Here is a 22,161-nt window from a genome sequence, read left to right on the forward strand (position 1 = left end):
GGGAGCCGTGTCGCCGCCGCCGCCGCCCGAGCGCCGCCGAGCGCACGCCGAGCCCGCCGCCGCCATGGCCACCACGGTGACCTGCACCCGCTTCACCGACGAGTACCAGCTCTACGAGGACATTGGCAAGTAAGAGCCGCCGGCGGGCAGGGGCGCGGACCTAACCCCGGCCCCCGCCCGGCCCGGGTGCCCGCGCGCGGCCCTGCCCGGGACTGGGGCCGCAGCAGGTGTCGCCGGCGCCGGCAGACATGACGCATTTGCGGCGGGAGGGTCGCGGCGCGGAGGCGGGGAGGGGGCACCCAGGGCGCGCGCGTTCGCCACTCCCGAGCCGCGGCAGGGGCCGCTCCTGCCAGGGTCCCCCGATTCTTCTGGAAGCAGGAATGGCGTGGGGGGTGGGGGGACGGGATCAGGGAGCCCGGGCTGGGGCACCCAGGAAGAGAACAGAGCGCGGTGGGGACTCGCGAGGTTCCTGGTTTCGGGGCCACCCAGCCGAGAAGGAGGGGGCGCATTGGGGGCGGGGGCGGCTCCAGGGCGCGAAGGCGGCGCAGGTGGCGGCGGGGAACAGGTGCCCCGCGCAGCGCGCCTCCGAGGGTCCCCATGCTCCCGAGCCGGATCGTCTTTTCTGGGCAGATGGCTGCCCAGTCTCCCTCGGTGGCCTCGGACCCTGTCCGCGCTCCTGGGCTCTCCTTCGAGGCCTCCCCTTGCTCCTGTCCCTCCTGCGCGGCGGGGGCGCTGGCGCGATTTCCTCTTACACATCCACCAGCAAATCCCCCCCTCCCTTACTAAAAAAGCGCCTGGTGCACCCTTGTGGTGGCGAGGAACGCTATCAGATTCCCGAGTGTGGCCGGCAGCGGGGTGCGAGTGCCTCCCGGTGTCCCGCACGTGCCGAGAATTCGGGTCAGGACCTGTGTGGAGGCAATCAGAGCTGATGGTTGGGTGTGGGACCCGGGTCACCTGGAGAGCTGCTTCCGAGAGCCTGGCGCCTCCACCGGTCTAGACCGCAGCTCCTCCCAGTGGGCCTGGGGACACAGGCCTAGAAGAGCTTCCCGGAGCCGCACTGGGCTGGCTGGAAGCCTGCGGGGAAGAGGGCAAGGGCCTGTGAGTTCTCAGGCCGGGACAGGGGTCAGGGGTTGAGACTCTCCGGCTGAGATTTTGTGGCCTGTGTATAAGTACAGGTGGTCGCAGTCAGTGCGTCAGGTGTTCTGAGGAGGGCAGCAGGGGTCTCTCCTTAATGGGAAACTTCTAGGCCTCTTTTTTGTGTTCCAGGGTGCAGGCCCGGGCTGGCTAGCGTGCTGTGCTTCCGGAAGCCCCTCTCTGGAGGACAGGGCATGGGACCACATGGGAGAGGGTGACATTGGGTAGGGACAGGTGAGGGGCTGCCAGGCCCTTCCTGAGCAGCAGACAGAAACCTGTGTGGCGGCCACTCTGTGCTGGAACAGAAGTGAGGCCTAGAGTCCAAGGCCACTGTGACAGAGACAGGCATGGAGATGTGCTAGCTGGGACAGCCCCCCCCCAGCATATTCCCGTGGAAGCTTCTATAGACACCTGGGTAGGGGAGGCACCCCGTTGTGGTCCCCCAGGTCCTGGGCTATGAAGTGTAGTTGTTGACAGCCCCTGGGGCACAGTCCGTGTAGCTTCTAGCCCCAGGTGCAGTTGTCCAAGTTTATTTAAAGCCACAGCCCCTGGCACCCATAGGGATGAGCTCCCTTCTTGGCTGAAGGGCCAGGTCACAGGCCCACAGCTGCTGGCTGGTCCCCTCCCCTGCTCATCCTGATCTTGCCCTGGGGCTACCCAGGGTAGCTGTGGCAGGGCAGCAAGTGTCCCTTCTTGCTCAGCCAGGTGCCGCTCTGAGGGCCCCCCAGGACATGGACCAGCTGGTAGTGTGGTTTATGCTTTTATTGGGTAGATTTTTAAAATCTAGCAATTCTGGGAAAGATAAATATTACTATGTCTTCTACCCAGAGTTGAAAAACTTTACTGTTTTGGCTTCAAGTCTTGTTTGTAAATTAAAAGAGGGAAAGCTTTGTGCACAAAGACTAAGGAGCCCGTTTCCTGTGACTGCAGCTTGGCGTCTGCCCCCTGCCTCCCTGGCTGTCACTGGGCAGTCTGCACACAGACACAAGTGGCCAAGCATGGATGCGCAGCAGTGTTTCATGTTTTCTTTGAAGTTTCTGTGACGGTTCAGACCTGGGTATCTTCTCTCAGCTTGGGCTCGCTGACCCTGTGTGCGGCTGCGCATGGTGACCTCAGAGCTTGGTGTGGCAGTCTGTAGCAGAGGCCTGAGTCCTCCCTTCCACCATGTGTGGAAATCTGGGTTCGTCTCCTACTGCTACCTCACCTGCATAGAACTCTCGCTGTGCCTGGCTTTGCAGATGTGGGACAAGTGTTTTCTGTGAGTTAGCCCCAGTCAACCCTACTGTATAAGGGACACTCCTGACCTGGCTCCAATGTAACGTGTGTGGTGGCTGAACTCTATCTCACAGTGTAGATTCAGGCTTCTGCTTTTGGGGAACTGATGGTCTCCCCAGAGGTTTTATGTGTAATTCCAGGAGTTCAGAGACCCTTCCTGATGGCGGGTTACTGGGACTGCAGATCGTGTTGCCTCAACATCTAACAGGTACTGATTGATTCAAAGGTTGATTTTATTTGACATGAGCTGTTCAGGAAGAGACATCCATGCCTACTTTACAAAGAAGTACTTGAAGCTCTTTTGGGAGGGCAGCTTACCCATGGAGCTCTTGGGGGCAGTACTTGCCCATATCCAGGCAGCAGGGAAGACCTTTGACCTCTGCCTATCGGGTCTCTTCCCAGGCCCCACATGGGCCTGGACGTGACCTTGATGTGTCCTTGACTCCATCCAGCACCAAAGTCGAGTTGGTGGAGAACATGCCACAAGCCTGTGTGGGTGACCCGCACTGGGCCTAGGGCATCGCAGTCTGCTCTTGGTGCTTCTTGCCACGGGCCTGCTCTGAACCGCCATCGCCTGCCAGGTGGTTAATAGATAAACTTAGAAAATCTGAGCAGATCAATTTTAGAGTCTCCCTAGCTTAGAAGCCGGTTGCCAGGGAAGAGAGGAATCCATGGAGGAGGAATCTTGCGCTTGTGGTCATGTTTGTTTTCGCCCCACCTCCCGAGCACACCTGGCCTTCTCTCAGTGCTGTCCCCATGCACCCAGCCACTCCCCAGCCCTGTCCCTTGCACTGGGTCAGGGCCACTCCCCACCAGAGGCAGGGGCTGTGTCCCTGCCCGGTAAAGTTCCCAGGCTTGGTGTGGGTAGATTTGAGCCTTCGCTGTGGCCTGGCTCTGAGGAGCCAATCTGCTTGGTCCTGATTCCTTAATGTAGGGTAGGTGAAAAAGAAGTCGCACGTGCCGAGGTTGCTAGCAAGATGCGCATTAAGGTGCCGCTAGTTTAGTTACTATTTAATGGTATTTTTATACCATAACCTACTTTGCTGTGAGCTAAGAATACATCTGCATGCTTGTACCGGACTCTTTTCTTTTCTGGTAACAGTTGCTAGCAAGCACTTTGCTGGTGCTTATTTCATGCAGGCTCTTGGTACAGTGGTCACTGCAGTTGATGGGAGAGGTGACTGTGGCTGGAGAAGGCTCTGTCACCCCTGGGAAAGGTCACACGGGGTCAGGGTTTGACCCCAGGTGCTTTGATGCTGGAATCCATGGGCTGCTCCCTGGGGAAGCTCAGGACCCTCCTTGCGTTGACAACCTGGTTACTCTGCTGGAGCCCTGCAGCTGGGTGGTGGTCGACTCTGACCTCAGGCCTCGCAGCTCAGGGCAGTGCCTGTGGCTCCGCAGGAACGTGGATTCATCCGGCTCTCCATGACAACCAGTGCTCTGACCCCATTTGAGACCAGCAAGGCTTGAAACTTTTATTCTATTAAACAAATTACTAGGACAATATAGTCTTATCATAAAAATTTCAAGTAATAGAGAAGTACGTATGAGAAAATGTGACCTTTTACACACATGTTCCTGATATCCCATTGGAACCTGAACTGTTTATTTTAATGTCAGTGTAAGGATACGTGTGTGAGTGTGCACGTGAATGCATTTATAAATATTTATCCTATTTATTTAATTTATTTGTGGCAGGGTCTTACTCTGCAGCTCAGGCTGGCCTGGTGTTTACATTGGTCCTCCTGCCTCAGCCTCCTGAGTACTGGCATTACAGGCATGTGTCACCATACCTAGCAAGATGCATATATGATTTAAAGCACAGAGGTGTCACCAGGCAGGTGACCCTATGGTTTACCCTGATGCTCTTCCAGAAAGACCTTCCATACCAGTGACTTATGTGTATGGTCTGCTGGGTCTTTAGCAGCCAGGTATGTGAGCACACGTTGGTCAGACAGTATTGTTGCACCAAAATTTGGGGCCTGCCCTCTGACAAGTATAGCAAAGAACAAGAGGACGTCGTGTTGGAGGTGGGGTGTGATGGTGAGCAGAGGGCTGTTTCTCAGCGTGGCTGCAGGGTCGGGGTGTGGAGGGGCTTGCGTGCCCACTGAGGGTGAGGCTGGTGGCTGTGGAGGAGCTGAGGCTGTAGTCTTCCCTCTTGTTTTTAGAGCTTGGCAAGAGTGGATGGGAGAAGATGCAGTGTGTGGTTTATTTTACTTTTTTTTTTTTTAATACACATTGTCTTTTTCTAATATGGTTTATTCCCTTATTCTTTTTTTAATTTTTATTTATTTATTCATTTAGTGTGTGTGTGTGTATGTGTGTGTGTGTGTGGCCAGCTCAGCCCACCTGGGGGCAGGGCTGGCTGGCATGTGGTGCTGGGGGATTGAACCGCGGTCCCTGTGCTTTGCCAAGCTTGTTCCAAGTAGGTGCTTTAGACCACTGAGCCATCTCTCCAGCCCCTTATTCCCATATTCTTACTCTATCGACTTTTGTGTATGTGTTTTGTCATTGAGACAGGGTCTAAATGTGCAATTCAGACTGGTCTTGAACCAGTGAGCCTCCTGCCTCAGCATCCTGAGTGCTGGCTCCATTGACCTTTTAAAAGGCCATACAGAGGGGATTGGGGAGATAGCTCAGTGGTCTAAGCACCTGCCTGGCAAGGGCAAGGACCCGGGTTTGATCCCTGGTACCGCATGCCATGTTGGCCACTGAAATCAGGTGTGGTGGCACACACCTGCAATCCTAGTGCCCAGGAAGATGAGACAGGTGGATCACTAAGAGTGGGACTAACTGCATAGTGAGACCCTGTATCCAATAAATAAATAAACATGTTAATTTTTTTTAGAAGCCCATATGGAGCCACCCTGAAATTAAAAGAAAAACCAATGCAATGATAAGTGTCAGCACTTCGTCAACCCTGGGCCCCCTGGTCCGAGTGACAGCAATGGCCTTCCTAGAGATTTCAACATATTTGCAATAAATGCGCCCCACTTCATCCCCCAATGAGATTTGGATTCTGATGTGATTGTTTATAAATCATGGTTTCCAGTTGTAGGTTGCTTTTTGGAGTAGAAACAGAAAGGTGTGCTGTGTATCAGCCTCACTTTAAAAACACTTCCATAAGGGCAGATGTAGAGGCTGGGGAGAGAGCTCGGCAGTCTAAACACCTGCCTGGCAAGCACAAGGACCTTGGTTTGATCGCTAGTACCACATGCCGTGCCAGCCACTGAAAATGAGCATGGTGGTACACACCTGTAATCCCAGCGCTGGGGAGGCTGAGACAGGAGGATCACTGAGTCAGAGCTGTATAGTGAGACCCTGTACCAAATAAATAAATAAATCTTTAAGCAAAACAATCCCCACCTCACCCCCCCCCCAAAAAAAAAAACTCTTTCTGTATGGGCATATCACATACATGTGTGTATTTTATTCCTATAAAATTTGAATTTATTTAAAGTAGGAAGCCCAGGCCAAGATATAGCTCAGTGGCATAGTGCCTGCCTGGGAAGTGTGAGATCCTGAGTTTGATTCCTGGTACCAAAAAATAAATAAAAAATAAAAAATAAACGTGCAAAGTCTTTTTGTGTTTGAGGTGGTGTTCTTGGCTGCCAGACTTGGTTAGGCTTCTGGTTCCTGGTTCAGGGCCCCACATCAGGTCCCTCCTCTGCTGCTGGGGATTTGTGCTTTACAGAGCCACATAAGAATCCAAAAGATCCTACCTGAAAGACCTTAGGAGTCTCTGTTAAGCCAGGTACGAGCTGAGGTTGAAGTCTAGAGCGGATTGTGGGCAGGCAGGCAGTGAGTGGACAGTGTCTATAGGCAGAGTGGTGTCCACACTGCCGCCACGCTGCTGCCATCACCCTGAGCTACACTGAGGCCAGTGGGACACGTACTCTGTTCTGTTCTCATTTGTACCCTGCGGGGCCCACTTCTGGCTTCCAACATGGCATGGAGGAGCCCCCACCTGTCTTCTGTAATACGTCCAAGAACTAATGTCCTGCATGCAGTAGGTGCTCTCAGGTGGCTCAGTGACAGTCCGGGTCACTCAGGCCTTGTGGTTGTGAGGTTTCTCAGAGCGGTGGCGGTTCCCTGAGGCTCAGCCTGCGGACCCTGCTAGTTTTGTCTTCTGGTGCAATGCAGTTGAGTGTCCTGCTGGTTTCGTGATGAAGTTTGACATAGCCTCTTTGTTAAGGGCTTTCTGGGTTGAATAGGAGCAGGACCTACAGGGTGGGTTTGAAAAAGCTCTGGGCTGGCTCCAGGGACCACTGCAGGCGCCCTGAGTCCACACCTCCCCTCTGCCTGCAGCTCACACCCCTCACTCTTGGGCTCACTGCTAAGCGGTGTAGGCATTTGCCTTTGTTTTCTGTGTGCTCACTGTCACACTCACAACTTTCCATTGTGCGGAGCTCACCATCTGGATGTGAAGTGTGGCCACGAAGGTGGGACAGATGCAGTGTGACCAAAAACTCTGGTGAATGCGTAAATCTGAAACCGAGTGGGTTACAGCGAGAGACGCATTTCCATGACTGCTGAAAACACCTCCTCACGGCACACACACTGACGGCGGCCTTCTTGCCACCTTTGAAGCAGTTCTGGCGTCCTCTTTCTTGCATGAGTGTCTTTCGTTTTGCTGTCACGGTTGTCTGGATGTCCCAAATCTATGAAAACCTTCCTGTTTCATGGTCATTGTGGCTTTGGCAATGAGCGGGAATCACACCGCGCTAGATCCACCCCTAAGTGGATGAGGACTCGCCGTCACGTTCTTATGAGCCCGAGCTATCTGCTGGATGGCCCCATAGCAGCATTTACCATATTTTTGATCACATCTTGGAAAAACTCGTAAGAAAGGACTCATGAGAAAGGACTTACTGCTTCAGAAAGCAGCAAGAATGGTGAGATTAGTGTGTTCGGAGAGAGTAGAGAATGAATTAGTGACTTCAAATTTTCCCACAAAAAGAAACCAATGTCCAGGCTACTTCAGTGGCAAATTTTACCAAACATTTAAAGAAGAACTAATACATGTGCTTCACAAACTCTCCCCAAACAGAAGAAGTACACATTCTTCCCTATCCATTTTATGAAGTCAGTAATACCCTGCTACCAGACCAAAGACAGTATAAGAAAACCATAGGCTTCTTCTGTAATGTAACATGCTGACAGAATAAACACAGAAAGTGTGTGATCATCTCACCAGAATAACAAAAAAGCACTGGGCAAAATTTGGTACTCTTTCATGGTAAAAATACTACAAAGTAGGAATTGAAGAGAATTTGCCCGTTTAATAAAAGATATTTATTCCAAACCCAAGCCAATGTAATTAATGGTGAGAGACCGTGTTCTCTTGAAGGTCAGAACTGAAGTGTGGATGTGTATTCTCTCCAGTTCCATTCTGCGTGATAGAAGAGCTGCTAGCGAGGGTTTTTTGGACAATAAAAAGATATAACAAGGTCGGAAAAAATAGGTAGAGCCATTTGTGGTTGCAAGTGACAAGATCTTGCTTATAGAAAATCCTGGGGCCGGGGAGATGGCTCAGTTGAATAAACGCTTGCCTGGCAAGCCCAAGGACCTGAGTTCAATCCCCAGTTCTGAAAAGAAAAAGAAAAGAAAATCCTTAATAATCTACTAAAAATGATTACAATTAAAACAGTGAGTGGATCAAAGTTGCAGGATACAACATCAGCAGACAAAAATCTACTGTATTTCATTACACTAGCAATGTTTAGTTTCAAAATAAAACTAGATGGGCCGGCCAAATAACTCAGTGGATTAAAGCGCTTCCTTAGGCAGGCACAGGGGCCAGGAGTTCGATCCCCAGGCCTGCCGCGCTGGCCCCTGCCCCCAGGGCTCGCTGAAACGGCAACTGAGCCTGGGCATGGTGGCGCATGCCTGTAATCCCAGCACTTGGGAGGCTGTAAGCAGGAAGATCACTATGAATCTGATCTACGCAGTGAGATCCTATAGAACCTGTAGGTCCTGTCCTAAAATACAAAATAAATAAATAAATAAATAAAACTAGGAAAGAACAGTTCCATTCACATAAAAAAAAAATCTTGAGCATTAAATTTAAAAGATTTATACTTTGAAAACTACCAACTATAGCTGAGAGAAATTAAAGAAGACCTAAATAAACAGAAAGGTATCCCATGTTCATGGATTGGAAGACATTATTAAAATGAAAGTGTGCTCCAATTGAAACTGACCTACAGATAAAACCTCTAGCTTTTGTTGTTGTTATTGCAAAAACTGGCAATTTTGTCCTTAAGTTTATGTGGATATGCAAGGGACACAGAATAGTCAAAAGAATCTTGTAAAAGAAAAAAACAAACAAAAAAAAAAAAAAAAAAACAACTTGCGTTGGGGAGATAGCTCTGTGGCATAAGTTCCTGCCTTGCAAACTCAAGTACCTGAGCCTCAGCACCGCAGAAAACAAAAAAACTTGAAATTCTCACAGTGACATACCTACAGCAGTCAAGCTGGTGTAGTACTGACAGGAAGGTAAGGATGTGGATTAGGGGGATAGGATCAAGGCTGGAATAAACCAGTGCACTGGTGGTCAGCTGACTTCAGCATGAGTTCTCAGAAAATTCTGCGGAGGGAGACTGAGGATCATTCAAGAAATGAACAGTTTGGGCATCCCCATGCGAAAGGATGAAGTGAGTGCCCTACCCACTGCCCATAAAAATGTTCTCCAAATGCATCATAGATTTACACATGGATGCTATAGCCATTAAATCCTCAGAACAAAGTGTCAGATTAAATCTATATGACTTTTGGTTCAGCAGGAATTTTTTTTAGATATGACACCAAAAGCATACGCAAGAGTAGAAAAATAGGTAAACTGGATTTTATCACCATGAAAAGCTTTTGTACTTCAGAAGGTACCCTCAAGGAAGTGAAAGGCTAGCCCATAGGAGGCAAGTAGTTATTTGAAAATCATGTGTCTGGTAAGGAATTTGTGTCTGGGACATTTTAAGGACTCCTGCTATCTAATAGTAAAATAGACACTCCAGGGGCTGGGGAGATGGCTCAGTAGAATAGGCCACACAAGTGCAAGGGCCTGAGTTCAATCCCATGGTTCGCCAAAAAAAAAAAAAAAGACACTCCAGTTACCAAATGGGCAGAGGGCGTGGACAGGCAGTTCAGTGTGCTGGTGGCCACCTTAAAGCCCAACAGGGAGATAAAGAAATGTGTGCTGCCTGTGCAGTGGGAAGTTTCGGGCCTAAAGGGAAGGGACATACTGATTGGTACTGATCTGTGCCTCAGTGTGGGTGGACCTTCCAAACAGGATGCTCAGCGAAAGACCTGGGCTTCCAAGGGTCACGTGTTGTATGATTCCATTTGTAGGAAATAACCAGAAGAGAGAAATCCACGAGGCACAAAGTGAAGCTGGGGACACAGCAGGGACCGAGGGGGGAAGTGAGTGCTGATGGTTTTAAAATTTCGTTACCATCGCTACTACTATTACTATGCTTTTTCAGTGCAGTTCAACCCAAGGCCTTCACACTGTGCTGCGTTCGCAAGTCTTTTTTAATTTTTTGAGACAGGGTTTCACCAACTTGCTAAGTTGCCTGGGCTGGGCTTGAACTTGTGATCTTCCTGCCTCAGCCTCCCAGAGGTCTGGGCTTATAGGTGTGCACCACCCCACCCAGCTAGAAGTTTGTTTTTGGTGGGATGATGTATTATAAACTCAAATTGCAGTAAGGCTGTAGAGCTCTGTGAAGCTGTGAAAGCCTCTGCATTCTGTGGGCTTAACCAGGCAAGGTGTTTGCTACTGGATTGTATCCTAGCAGATGCGTAAGACCATGGAAAATCTGCTCAGAAACAACAGTAAGTGCTCACACTTGGGTCTCAACATCCAAAGAGCTGAAAAATGAGTCTAAAAGTTAATGATCACCAACACCGAACCCAGGCTGGGGCCTCCCTGCCAGAAGGGTCACCGGAGTCAGGCCCGTCCTTTAGCCGCCTGACATGAAGCTGCTGACGCTCGCCTGTGACCAAGTCTCTAAACTTAGCCAGCCCTGGGCCTCTGCCTGTCCTGAGCTCAGGGCAAGCTCGGGTTCCCTCTCACAGGCAGGTGACGTCTGGGGCCGGGCAGGGTGACGTAGGCCTCCCTCCCTTTCCAGAGGCTGTGTCCTTCTGCAGACCTGTGCCAGGTAGCCCGGAGAAGTTTCAGCTTCCGGACGTGGCCCCCAGGCCTTACTGCATGTCCTGGCCTCCCTTTGTTTTGTCCCTGGGTGGCCTCAGGACTGTCCAAGCAGGGTCTCCTGAGTGAGGCTAGGGTTGGGGCCTCCCACTGTTGCGGGATGAGCTGGGCATGAGGTCCCCTTGCCCTGCTGCACCCTTTTCTCCTTCCCTGATGGAGAGTGGGCTGGTGTCCTACAATGGTACCATAGCTTGTGCTATGTGGGACATCCAGGGCCCAAGTGTGGCTGCCCCAGAAGCCACCCCAAGATCAGGGCTATGGTGGACAGCGGGAGAACCCCACTACCTGGATGGTGGGACAGAAAAGGGTCACCTGGGGGCTGCCTGTTCAAGGTTGTGAGACCAGTCAGCCTGGCAGGCAGCGCTAGCGGCCCAGAGCCTGCTCCACCCTGGAAATCAGCACGGCCCAGCCTGGCCTCCTTTCACGGAGGTGTGGGCCCTCCTGGCCCCACCCCGCGCGGCCCCTCCTGGTCCCTGTCCTAGCAGCCCGAGGGTGCTGCCTCTGTCAGTGAGCAGGCACAGGCCGCGGTTCCGGTGCAGCCGAGGACAGGTGCTCTTGATCCTTGTGGTTTAATCTTCTGATCAACATTCACGGGCTTTGGGCTTGGCTAGTGGCCACGTGACAGGCAGCCCTGGGTGGCCTGTCCTGTGGGAGCAGTGCCCCTCTGTCCCTGTCTCTTGGCAAGGTGGCTCCGGGGTGCCTGGGCAGGGAAGGAGGAGGGGACAGGGACTGGCTGCCCTGGGTCCAGGCGTGTGTGGTGGGGCCAGAGAGCCTCCTCCACAGGAAAAAAAAGCAACATGTTTTTCTTTTTTCTTTGAGTCAGAATCTTGCTAAATTGCTGAATTACCCAGTCTGGGGTTTGAATTTGCCACCTTCCTGCCTCAGCCTCCCAGAGTGCTGGGGTCTTGGCTATCCCACAGTTGACTAAAAACTAAAATTTAAAGACAGCACTTCAACTTGCATTCTTCCTCCCTTCCTTCTCACCTTCCCTCTCTCCCTCCATTCCTTTTTTTCGGAAATAGGGTATTGAACTCAGGGCCCTCTGCCGTGCTGAGGTACATCCTCAACCTCTTTTCTGTTTTTTTATTTTGAGATTATGGCCTTGCCAGATTGCCCAGGTGGGACTTGAACTTGTGGTCATTGTTACAGCCTGCCTGAGTGCCGGGATTATAGGTGTGCACCACCACAGCGGGCTGCTTCCCAGTGATTCTCTGAGGTACGGCCAGTCACCCTACCAGGACATTTTAAAATATAGTGGTAAAGTACACATTATAGGTTTGAGGGCAGCCTAGACAACTTAGTAAGGCTTGTTTTGGGGCAGGAAATAGAAGAAGAGTAAGGCTGTATTATGACCACGGACCAACTGCGTCGGAGCAGCGTGACCACTATGTACTGCAGGTGTGCGTGAGTAATAATACAAATTAGTATTACTGTCTCAGAAGGGCTGGGGTGGGTCGCTTGGAGGTAGCACCTGCTTAGCAGGAGCGAGACTTCTGGGTCCAATCCTCAGTACAGCTTCAAAAAAACCCCTCACGTTTCTGTACAGGTGCCGTCCCACTCCACCTCCAGGTCTGCGGCACTTTCCCCAGATGACGCGGCGTCCCTGCGAGACCTGGAATCGCTGACCCCTCCCCAGCCCCCGAGTCTCCTTCTCTGTCTCTGTGTTTGACCGAGGGCCTCGTCGAGTGGGTTGTCTGGTGCTTGCCCTTGGAGACTGTCCCGTGTCTCCCTGGCATGGCGTCTGTGGGGCCGGCTGGGGTGGCGGGTGCCAGAATGCCCCTCCTGAAGCATCCCATTGTGTGCACTGGGGCTCTGTGTGGGTCCGTTCACCCGTCGCCCACACTGGCTCAGCAGAATTCCACTTCTCGGCCCTCGTGAATAGCACTGCCCTAAGCGTGGGAACAAGAAGACTTTTGGAGACAGTGTCTTGCCATGTAGCCCAGACTGGCCTCGAACTCCCGGCAGCCCTCCCACCTCAGCCTCCCGAGTGCTGGGACTACAGGTGCACATCACCAGGTCTGGTGTGAAAGGACATCTTAGGGGGCAGATAACTGGTTCCTCCTGCTCGTGTGACACGCCAGCTGCTGTGCAGTGCTGCGGGGGCTGCGTGTGACACAGGAGGGTTTGGGTCTTGTCATCTCCCAGGTCACTTCCACACCCATGCTGCTCGGGTAGAAACCCCATTTCTTTTCCCCCAGACGTGTGGCACAACGCCTCTTGAGTGTAAGGCACCCCCAGGCCAGGATGAGGACAGGTCCAGCGCACCCTACAGAGAATGAAGCAAGAGGCGGAAACACAGCCATCCGCAGAAGCAAAACTTGACGTCACTTGCCAGGGCATGGAACCAAGTGGACGCCAGCATTGTATGTGGTCCCGGGGGCTGAGCTGGGAGCCTGAATGTCCCCTGCCCAGCTGGAGCGCATCCTGCCTGCCTGTCTTGGTCCTCCATGAGCCACCAAGACTGTGACGGCCACCCTGCTCCTGTCCCTGTGTGGAGACTTCCTGCTGTCCTGCCCTGCCAGGAGGACGTGGCAGGCTTGGAGCACACTGCCTCTGAGGTGGCTACTGCCATCACAGTCACTGTCCTCATCCTTCTGTGGGAATCTCTGCTGAAGCTGGCAGCTGCTTCCGTCCGGGTCAGTGCACCAGGGACATGTGTGTTCCACGGAGGGTCCCAGGACACAGGCTTTGTGCAGAATGAAGCTTCCTGGTGTCATGCTGAGAGCCCCAGAGGGGAGACCGAGCTGCCGTGGGGATGCCGACCCTAGACCGTGCGAGGAGCCCAGGGTCACACAGACGTCCTGTCTCCTCTTGGGGTCTCTCCCTGCTCTGAGACATGGGAGGCAGGTGGGATGCAGCAAGGGCCTGCTCCTGCTGGCTCAAGCTCAGGTTTGGGGTCCCCCGTGAGCACCAGGCCTCCTGCCAGGCCTGAGGCTGAGTTCAGCCCCAGCTGCTCTGAGGGGCCCAGGCTGGCTGGGGTGAGTCGAGTCTCTTCGGAGGTGACGCAGGAGGTATGTGTGGCCATGGTGGGGCCGATGGGCAGGGTAGAGAGTGGCAGGATGGACCCAGCCTTCCCAGCGGGGCCTTGCCCACAGTCCATGTCCTCAGCACCCTTGCTGGGCCCAGCAGGTGGTGGGGACAGGTGCCTGGAAGAGGTTCCCAGCCCTGTGTGGCAGCAGGCGGACTGGCCTCAGACCACCTGTGCCTTGGGATGTGTGGCCCTGCCTGGGTGGCATCTTCAGCCTGCGTGGCTCAGATGATATGGGGACAGCATCTATGCAAATCAGTCACTGTAGGTGTCCCCACATGAGCAGAGCACACCCCCTGTGAGTTTTGACTCGGGGACACAGGAGAAGATACAGTTCTGTCCTTGGAGTGTCCACCTTCCTGTTGTGGCGACAGAGGATGTGGCTGCTCTGTGTCCCACATTCCATACAGCAGAGGCCACGGAGGCAGGCGTTGTTGGGGCTGCAGGCGAGTGGGGGTGGGTCCCTTTGTCGCAGGTCAGCAAGGAAATTGCCGAAACTAGCACAGTATGGGTCAGACTGCAAGCAGGCAGCTCAGACAAGGAACAAAGCTTCCGGCCACAGAAAGAACACAGATTTGACAGCACTGTTGGTCTCCTGAGGTCCTCAGGGGCTTCTTCAGGTGGTAAAAGTGCTAAAGGGGTTACCACACCCAGACTCACACCTGGGATCTTGTGCCCGGAAGTGAGGCAGGGGCTGCAGTCCCATGATCCTCCTGGGATGGCGTCAGGCTGCCACACCCATGAGGCCTCTGTGGGCTGCAGAGGCATTTCAGAGCTGGGGCCAAGCTGGCGCCGCGCCCTGACGCCAAGGGATAGGAGGGAAGGTCCGAGGTGGAATTTCCTGCTGCACCTCCACTGCAGCTCACACCTGCTCCTGCAGCTTAGATCTCCTGCAGCTCACACCTGCTCCCACTCATACCACCTCCCCAGTTCACACCTGCCCCTGCAGCTAAGCCCTCCTGCAGCTCACACCTGCTCCTTCTTACACCACCGCCTTAGTTCACAGTACTTTCCCCAGTTCACACCTGCCCCTGCAGCTTAGACCTTCTAGAGCTCACACTTCCTGCTCACACTCTTCCTGCAGCTCACACCTCTCCTGCTCACACTACCTCCAAGGTTCACACCTGCTGTAGCGTAGACCTGCAGTCCCACCTGCTCCTGCTCACACCTCCCTCTCTAGCTCACACCTCTCCTGCTCACACCCCTCCACTTCATTCTCTGTAGCCACTGTGTGATCAGACCCTCAGATGGGCAGAGTGGTTTTGTGATTACAGATAACTAGGTAGAACCTGTAGAGTCCCATATATCCCCTCACTGCCCCACCCAATTTTTCTATTGTGTTAGCATCCTGGATTAGGGAGAACCATTTGTTACAACTGATAGACCATGTCGTTACATTATTATTTTTTGGTGGCTGGGATGGAACTCAGGGCCTCACAAGGCAATGAAATACTAATTTAAATCCTTAGCTCTAGCTAATGATACACTAATTAAATCCTTAGCAGTTACATTAGGGTTTGTTGGTGTTGAATGATCCTTGGGTTTGGACAAATGTATCACGATATGTGTCTCTACTGTGGTTTCAGGCAGAGTGTTTTCACTGCCCGACATTGTTGGTGCCACCCCTGCTCGCCCATCTGTTTCCCCAGCACTGGCAAGCCCTTCTCTCTGTCCCTGTCCTCTTCTCCAGAATGTGGGAACTGTGGTATGCAGCCTTTCAGATTGGCTTTTCACGGCTTGCTAGCACATTACTGTAGTCACATAATATTTCATTGTCTGAATGTGTTGCATTTAATCGATCCTTCATTTGGATAAAACATCTCGTTGTTTTATGTCCCTCTGTGGACTTCTTGGTTGTTTCTGAGCTTTGGTAGTTAAGAACAGAACTGCTGTAAAGGTTTGTGTTCAGGATTTGGGGCATAAGTTTTCGCTGTATTTGAGTAAATACTGTGAAGTGCAGTTGCTGGGTCATGTGGGTTGAATGTGAATTTAGTTTTGTAAGAAAATACCAAACTGCTCCAAAGTGACAGCGCTTTTTTCCATCCTCACCATCTGTGAGTAGCTTCACACCCTCACCAGATGGCATTCAGGTTCTGGGCTTTGACCATTCAGAAAGTGAGTGGTGATCTCTTTGTTTTGAGTTTTGTTTTAAACGTAACACAACACCCTTTCATAAGCTCCTTTGCAACCCATATCATTTTTTTTTTTTTTTGGTGAAGTGTCTGTTCAGGTCATTTGTGCATTTTTATTTTTTTTTGGCAGAACTGGGGATTGAACTCAGGCCCTTGCACTTGCCAGGGAAGTGCTTATTCCACTGAGCCATCTGCCTGGCCCCCATTTGACATTTTTATTTTTTATTTTTTTATTTTTATTTTTTTTTTATTAAGATACATTTTTATTTTTTTTTGCATTGTTTATATATGAATCTTTTTTTTTTTCATCATTTGACATTTTTAAATTGGCTTGTTTTGGTATTGTTGAGTTTCAAGAACTTTTTTGTATGTTTTGGAAACCAGTCCTTTATCAGATATGTGTTCTACAGGGGCTGGGGAGATAGCTCAGTGGTCTAAGCACCTGTTTGGCAAGCTCAAGGACCCGAGTTTGATCCCCGGTACTCCATGCTGTGTGGGCCCCAGAGCCTTGGGTGTAGCATGCTGGCCTCCGCAACCGGGCGTGGTGGTGCACGCCTGTAATCCCAGCACTGGGGAGGCTGAGACAGGAGGATCACTAGGAGTCTGAGCTGTGTAGTGAGACCCTGTGCCAAATAAATAAATGATTAAAAAAATATGTGTTCTACAAATACTTTTTCCAGTCCGTAGTGACTTACCTTTTCAGTCTAAACAAGTCTTTCATGACACAGAACTTTAAAGTTTTGATTAAGTCCACCTTACTCTTTTGTTTTACTTTTTTTCTTTCGTGTTATTTTAAAGGAGCTTTTTAATTTAAGCTTATAATCTGTTCCAAATTAATGTTTGTAAGAGGTACACAGGAATTGTGTGTAGAGCCTTTTTTTTTTTTTAACAGAAATTGCATTGATTTAGTATGTTTCCTTTGAGTAGTTCTCTCATCTTAATGCTGAGTCATCTAATCCATGGATATGGGATGTCTTTCTGTGTATTTATTGTCTTTCTTAATTTTGTAATTCTTTTCTTTTTCTTTTTTTTCTCATCTGTGTATCCAGTTGCTCACAGACCTCAGGCTTTGTCCTTTTTTCCTTCAGTACTGTGTTGGTAATTCTGTCTCTCTCCTCCTCATGTAAACGTTACCGTGAGTTTGTCTACAGCTACAAAGTAACTTGTTGGGGCCGCCATTACCCTATAGGTGAGGCTGCGAGAGAAGCGACATCTGACGACAGCGAGCAGCGAGTCTTCTACCCGTGAACATGGGCTAGCTTATCATTTATGTAGTCTTTAATTTCTTTTATCAGAGTTGTGTAGTTTCCTAATATGGATCTTGTACACACATTGTTAGATCCATTTCACATTTTGTTTTAAATCTCAAATTCCACTTGTTCACTGATAACAATTGACTTTTGATTTTTTTAAAAAAAATTTTTTATGTATTTGGTACAGGGTCTCACTACGCAGCTCCGGCTTGTAACGATTCTCCTGTTTTCAGCCTCCCCGGTGCTGGGATTACAGGTCTGCGCCACCACGCCCTGACTCATTCGCTGACTCAGCAACCCCGGGGGCGGGGCCGGCGCAGCATAAGGGACAAGAGAGGGAACCCTGGTTCCCGTGCTTGCCAAAGCAGGTGCTTAGTCCACTGAGCTATCTCACCGGTCTGACTTCTGAATATTAACTTGATGTCCTACAATCTTGCTATAATCACTTACTAATTACAGGAAAGGTTTTTTTTAGTTTATTATTTTGGGGGCATTTTCTACATAGGCACATCCTTTGCTTGTAGTTTTATTTTTTCTTCCCTATCTACTTTTTATTGTCTTTTGTTTGTCCTCTTGCATTAGCTAGAGCTTAGTCACAGTGGTCAATGGTGGTGTACTTTTTCCTTCCTGATTTTGGCAGGAAATTATCTACTTTCTCACCATTAAGTGTGGTGTAAACTGCGGCTCTTTATCCATACATATACTTCCTGATCAAGTTGAGGAAATAGTACTCTATTCCTGGTTTGCTAGGAGGTTTTGTTGTTGTTTTGTTTCTCTGAATCATACATTTGTGTTAGATTTTAATGATTTATTAACAGCTCTATATGATCACATGAAATTTCTTCTTTGGCTTGTTAATGTTATGAATTATATTAATTATATATTCATTTTTGAATGTTGAGCCAGCCTTACACATGGGAGATAAATCCCATCAGATCATGGTTCATAAATCTTTATACAGGTTTTAAAATTCAATTTGGAAACATTTTGTTGAAGTTTTAAATTTGGGGTGTGTGTGTGTGTGTGTGTGTGTGTGTGTGTGTGTTTTAATTTTATTTATTTATTTATTTGAGAGAGAGAGAGAGAGGCCAGCTCAGCCCACCAGGGGGCGGGCTGGCTGGCATGTGGTGCTGGGGGATTGAACCTGTGCTTTGCTTAGCTTGTTCTAATTAGGTGCTTTAGACCACTGAGCCATCTCACCAGCCCCTGTGTGTGTGTTGTTGTTGTTGTTGTTGAAGACTTTTGCAACTGTGTTGGTGGGAGATGTTGATCTACAGATTTGTATTTTGCAAATGGCTTTATCTAGCTTTAGTATTAGGATGATGCGGGCCAGGGAGATGGCTCAGTAGAATAAGTGCTTGCCTGGCAAGCGCAAGGGCCTGAGTTCAATTCCCAGTTCTGCCAAAAAGAAAAAAAAAAAAAAGTATTAGGATGATGCTGACCTCGTCAAGTGTGTTAGGAAGTGTTTCCTTTGCTTCTATTTTTAGGAAGGGGCTTTAGAGAATCGGGGTAATTTCTTTCTTAAACACCTGGTCAAGGATGGCATGGGTAACTGTGCTGCTGACATCTGCTGGTCCACAGAGGGGAGCAGTTGACACTTAAAAAAATTTTTTTTGTCCCTTTAAATTTCTTACAACTTTTTTAAAAACCAATTTTGTGTGCTTATGTCTGTAATCTAAACAACTAATTTGAAGACAACATTATGTAATGTAGAAAACAACAACCAAAAAAAAAAAAATATCTGGGTCTGGGATATAGCTCAATGACCTAAGTGCCTGCCTGGCAAGCGTACGGTCCTGAGTTCAAGCCCTGGTACCACCGAAAAGAAAAAAAAAAAGACAGAAAAAAAAAATCTGGCCAAAGTCATCACCAATGAATTCATCTGGGCCTGGTGCTTTTTGTTTTGAAAGACTATTATTTATTCATTATTAATTATTTATTTTTTGAGAGATACAGCCCTATTCAGAACATCTGCATCTCCTTTAATCTTTCAAGAAATTGATTTATTTAATTTAAACTTATTACATTTATTGCCATAGCATTTCTAATTATACTTTTAGTGTCCAATGGGTAAGATACAATGATGCTACTTCATTTCTGTTATTGATAATTTGTGTCTTTTTTTTCTTATTAATTTGGCTAGTTGTTTTTCAGTGAACTAATCTTTGTTTTCATGAACCACTTTTGGTTGTTAATTTCCTGTACTGATTTGCCATTTGTAGTTTCATTGATTTCTGCTCTAGTTTTTATTGTTCTTCTGCTTCCTTTGGATTTCTTTTTGATTTCTCAAGGCAGAAGCTTAAATTACTTTTAATTTTTTCTTTTCTAACATGTTCATTTAATGCTAAAAAAATCCTATAAGGACTACTTTTACTGCATTCTATACATTTGGGATACATTGTATTTTCATATTCATTTAATTGAAAATATATAATTTTAAAAATTTTAATTTTGTACTCTTTCTTTGACTAATGAAAGTGCTGCTACGCTGTCTCCCTGGTCCCTCGCCAAAAGTTCTTGCCTCATGTACTTTGGTGCTATGTTGTTAGGTGCATATTTGTTTAGGATTGTTATGTCTTTTGGAAGATTGATGATTCTTCCTGTATGAGGGACTGTTTTTAAGTTTGATGATGTTAAACACACTCATGTTGTCGTCCTCTGTTATCCCCAGCCAAGTCCCCAAATTTGTTGTCTTCCCCAGCTGATTTGCTGCACTCCAGAAACACATACCTCCTCCATTCTCTCCTTCCTTGAGGGCCAGTGTCTTTGCACAGTGGCTTCACTGTTTACCTTCTCACCAGCAAATGCAAGGGCCAACTTCTCTGCCTCCTTACCAACACTTGTTTCCAGTGAGTTTTTTTCTTCCAGTGAAAAGAAAGTTTTATGGTAGCCATCCTGAGACATGTGAAGTGTTACCTGGCCACAGCTGGGGTTGATTTCCCTCATGCCTGCTTGGATTGAGCACCTTTCTATGTGGTGTCGGCCATTTGAAATCTCACTTGAAGAAATGTCTTTTCATGTTCCTTGATTCTTTTTAGAATTGTCTGTCTTGTTTTTGTTATTGACTTTTATGCTTTCTCTAATGATGATCACTTAGATACATGCATTGCAAATATTTTATCCCATTCTCTGTGTGTCTTTTCACTCTTTTAATGTTCCAAAATTTTGTGTGTAGGGGCTGGAGAGATGGCTCAGTGGAATAAGCGCTTCCCTGGCAAGTGCAAGGGCCTGAGTTCAATCCCCAGTTGCGCAAAAAATAAAAAAATAAAAATGTGTGTGTCTATTTTTCGTTTGCTTCTTATACTTTTTGTGTAATATATAAGAAATTCATTCTGCAGTAGTGTGAAGATTTCCACCTATGTTTCACTCTGTTTTACAATTTTTAGCTTTTAGATTTAAGTCTTTGACTTAGAGTTAAGTTGTATATATGGGTAAAATAAAGGCCTACCTGAATTCTTTTACATGTGGATATTTAGCTTTGCCAGCATCACTTGTTGGGAAGATTGACTTGTCCTTTCCCCATTGAAGGGTCTTGCTGCTCTGTAGAGGAGAACTTATTTCTGGGCTCCATTTACATGTGTGCACGTGTGAGGGAGTGAAATGCACAGAATCAAACCCAGAACACCAGGTAGACACGCTGCATCGAGCCACATCCCAGCCCTGCAAGTTCAGTAGCATTAAGTGACGCTGTCCTCACCGGCCAAGCTTTCCACTGTACGCTGTTGATCCGTTGTGTTCTCTTACACCAGAACCATACTGTTATTTTTTTCTCCATATTACTTTGATTACTGTAGCTTTGTAGTAAGTTTGGAAATCAGGGAATATGAGTTCTTCCACCATCTTCTTTTTTTCTAAGATTATATTGGACATTTGGTGTCCCTTGGGGTGCTGTGCAATATGGGGGGGTAGGTTTCTCCTTTTCTGGGGAGGAGAAAACCGTTGGGAATTTGGTAACTTGCTCTGAGAAATATCATGCTTTTACAATCTATTTGTTTCTTTGTATTTCAAAAAGTGGTTTTCTTGTAGAGAGCGTAGAGTTAGTTTTTCAGTGCAAGTCAATCTGTATTTTAATTGGTGTATTTAGATTCATTGACATTTAGTCACTCATATAGCTATTTTCTTTAGTTTTCTACTTTCTGTGGCTTAAGTGAGGACTTTATATGATCTCATTTTCTTTGTTCTCTCAGCATGGCGATCCTCCTCCTCCTCCTGCTCCTGCCCCTGCTTCCTCCTCTTCCTCTTTTCCTTTTCTTCCTCCCTGTCTGCTTCCCTTCCTCCTCCTCTCCATGGCTGCCCCAGTTTGTGATGCACATTTAACCACTAATCCAAGTGCCTCTCAACACCGGCTGCTTCCCAGGGAGTGAGGCGGTGCAGGAACCATATGGCACTGTCCCCGACTCCTCCCGTGCCTCCTGCATGGTGCTGCTGGCTCTCCCGTGTCCGTGGGCTGCATCCCCCAGTACGCTGCTGCTGGTAGAGTATTTTGAAGAAGCTGTTATCTGTTGACTCAGTTAAGAATAAGAAAAAGGATTTCACATAATCTTTGCTTATTCCTTCTCTCTCTTTTTTATGATGATCTGAGTTTCTAACCCATGTTATTGTCTTTTCAGAAGTTCTTTTAAGATTTCCACCGAGCCAAGTTTAGCGTCAGTTCTCTCAATTTTTGTCAGAGGTCACTATGTCCCCTTCACCCTTGAATGGTAATTCCTCTGGTGATAGAAGTCTAGGCTGGCAGTTCGCTCAGCACCTTGGGTGTCCTACAGCGCTGACCTTGCCTGCACGCTTTCTGAAGGGAAATCTGATGAGCTTCTTGTCTTTGACCATACGTAGCTAACATGCTTTTTATTTATGGTTTCTTTAGAGACCTCTTTGCCTTTGATTTCTGAAATTTGAATATGATAGTCTCAGGTGTAGATTTTGAGGCATTTACTCTATTTGGAATTCTCTGAGCTTCTTAGATCTGTGCCACGGTGCCTGTTTTTAATTTTGGAAAGGACTTGGTTATTATTCAAATATTTCTTCTATTTCTGTTGTCCTGTTTTTCTTTTCCTTTCAGTATTTCCATTACAGGTATATTACCTTTTTTGTAATTTTTTATCTTTTTTTTTTTTTTTTTTCGGAACTAGGGATTGA

The 22,161-nt window shown here is 48.5% G+C and overlaps 1 protein-coding gene across 6 annotated transcripts in view; it reads left to right on the plus strand.

The window, feature by feature from the left end:
- Positions 1–6: 6 nt before the first annotated feature.
- Positions 7–22,161, plus strand: part of Camk2b (calcium/calmodulin dependent protein kinase II beta) — a 76,254-nt gene continuing 54,099 nt past the window's right edge. For all 6 annotated transcript variants that reach the window (XM_023714417.1, XM_004630373.2, XM_023714418.1 and 3 more), the window contains exon 1: positions 7–129. In XM_023714417.1, coding sequence (XP_023570185.1) covers positions 65–129 — 65 coding nt within the window. In that variant the 5' untranslated portion in view covers positions 7–64. The remainder of the gene's footprint in view (positions 130–22,161) is intronic.

The sequence above is a fragment of the Octodon degus genome, unplaced genomic scaffold (assembly GCF_000260255.1).
Source record: "Octodon degus isolate 3935 unplaced genomic scaffold, OctDeg1.0 scaffold00035, whole genome shotgun sequence".
Taxonomy (NCBI): Eukaryota; Metazoa; Chordata; class Mammalia; order Rodentia; family Octodontidae; genus Octodon; species Octodon degus.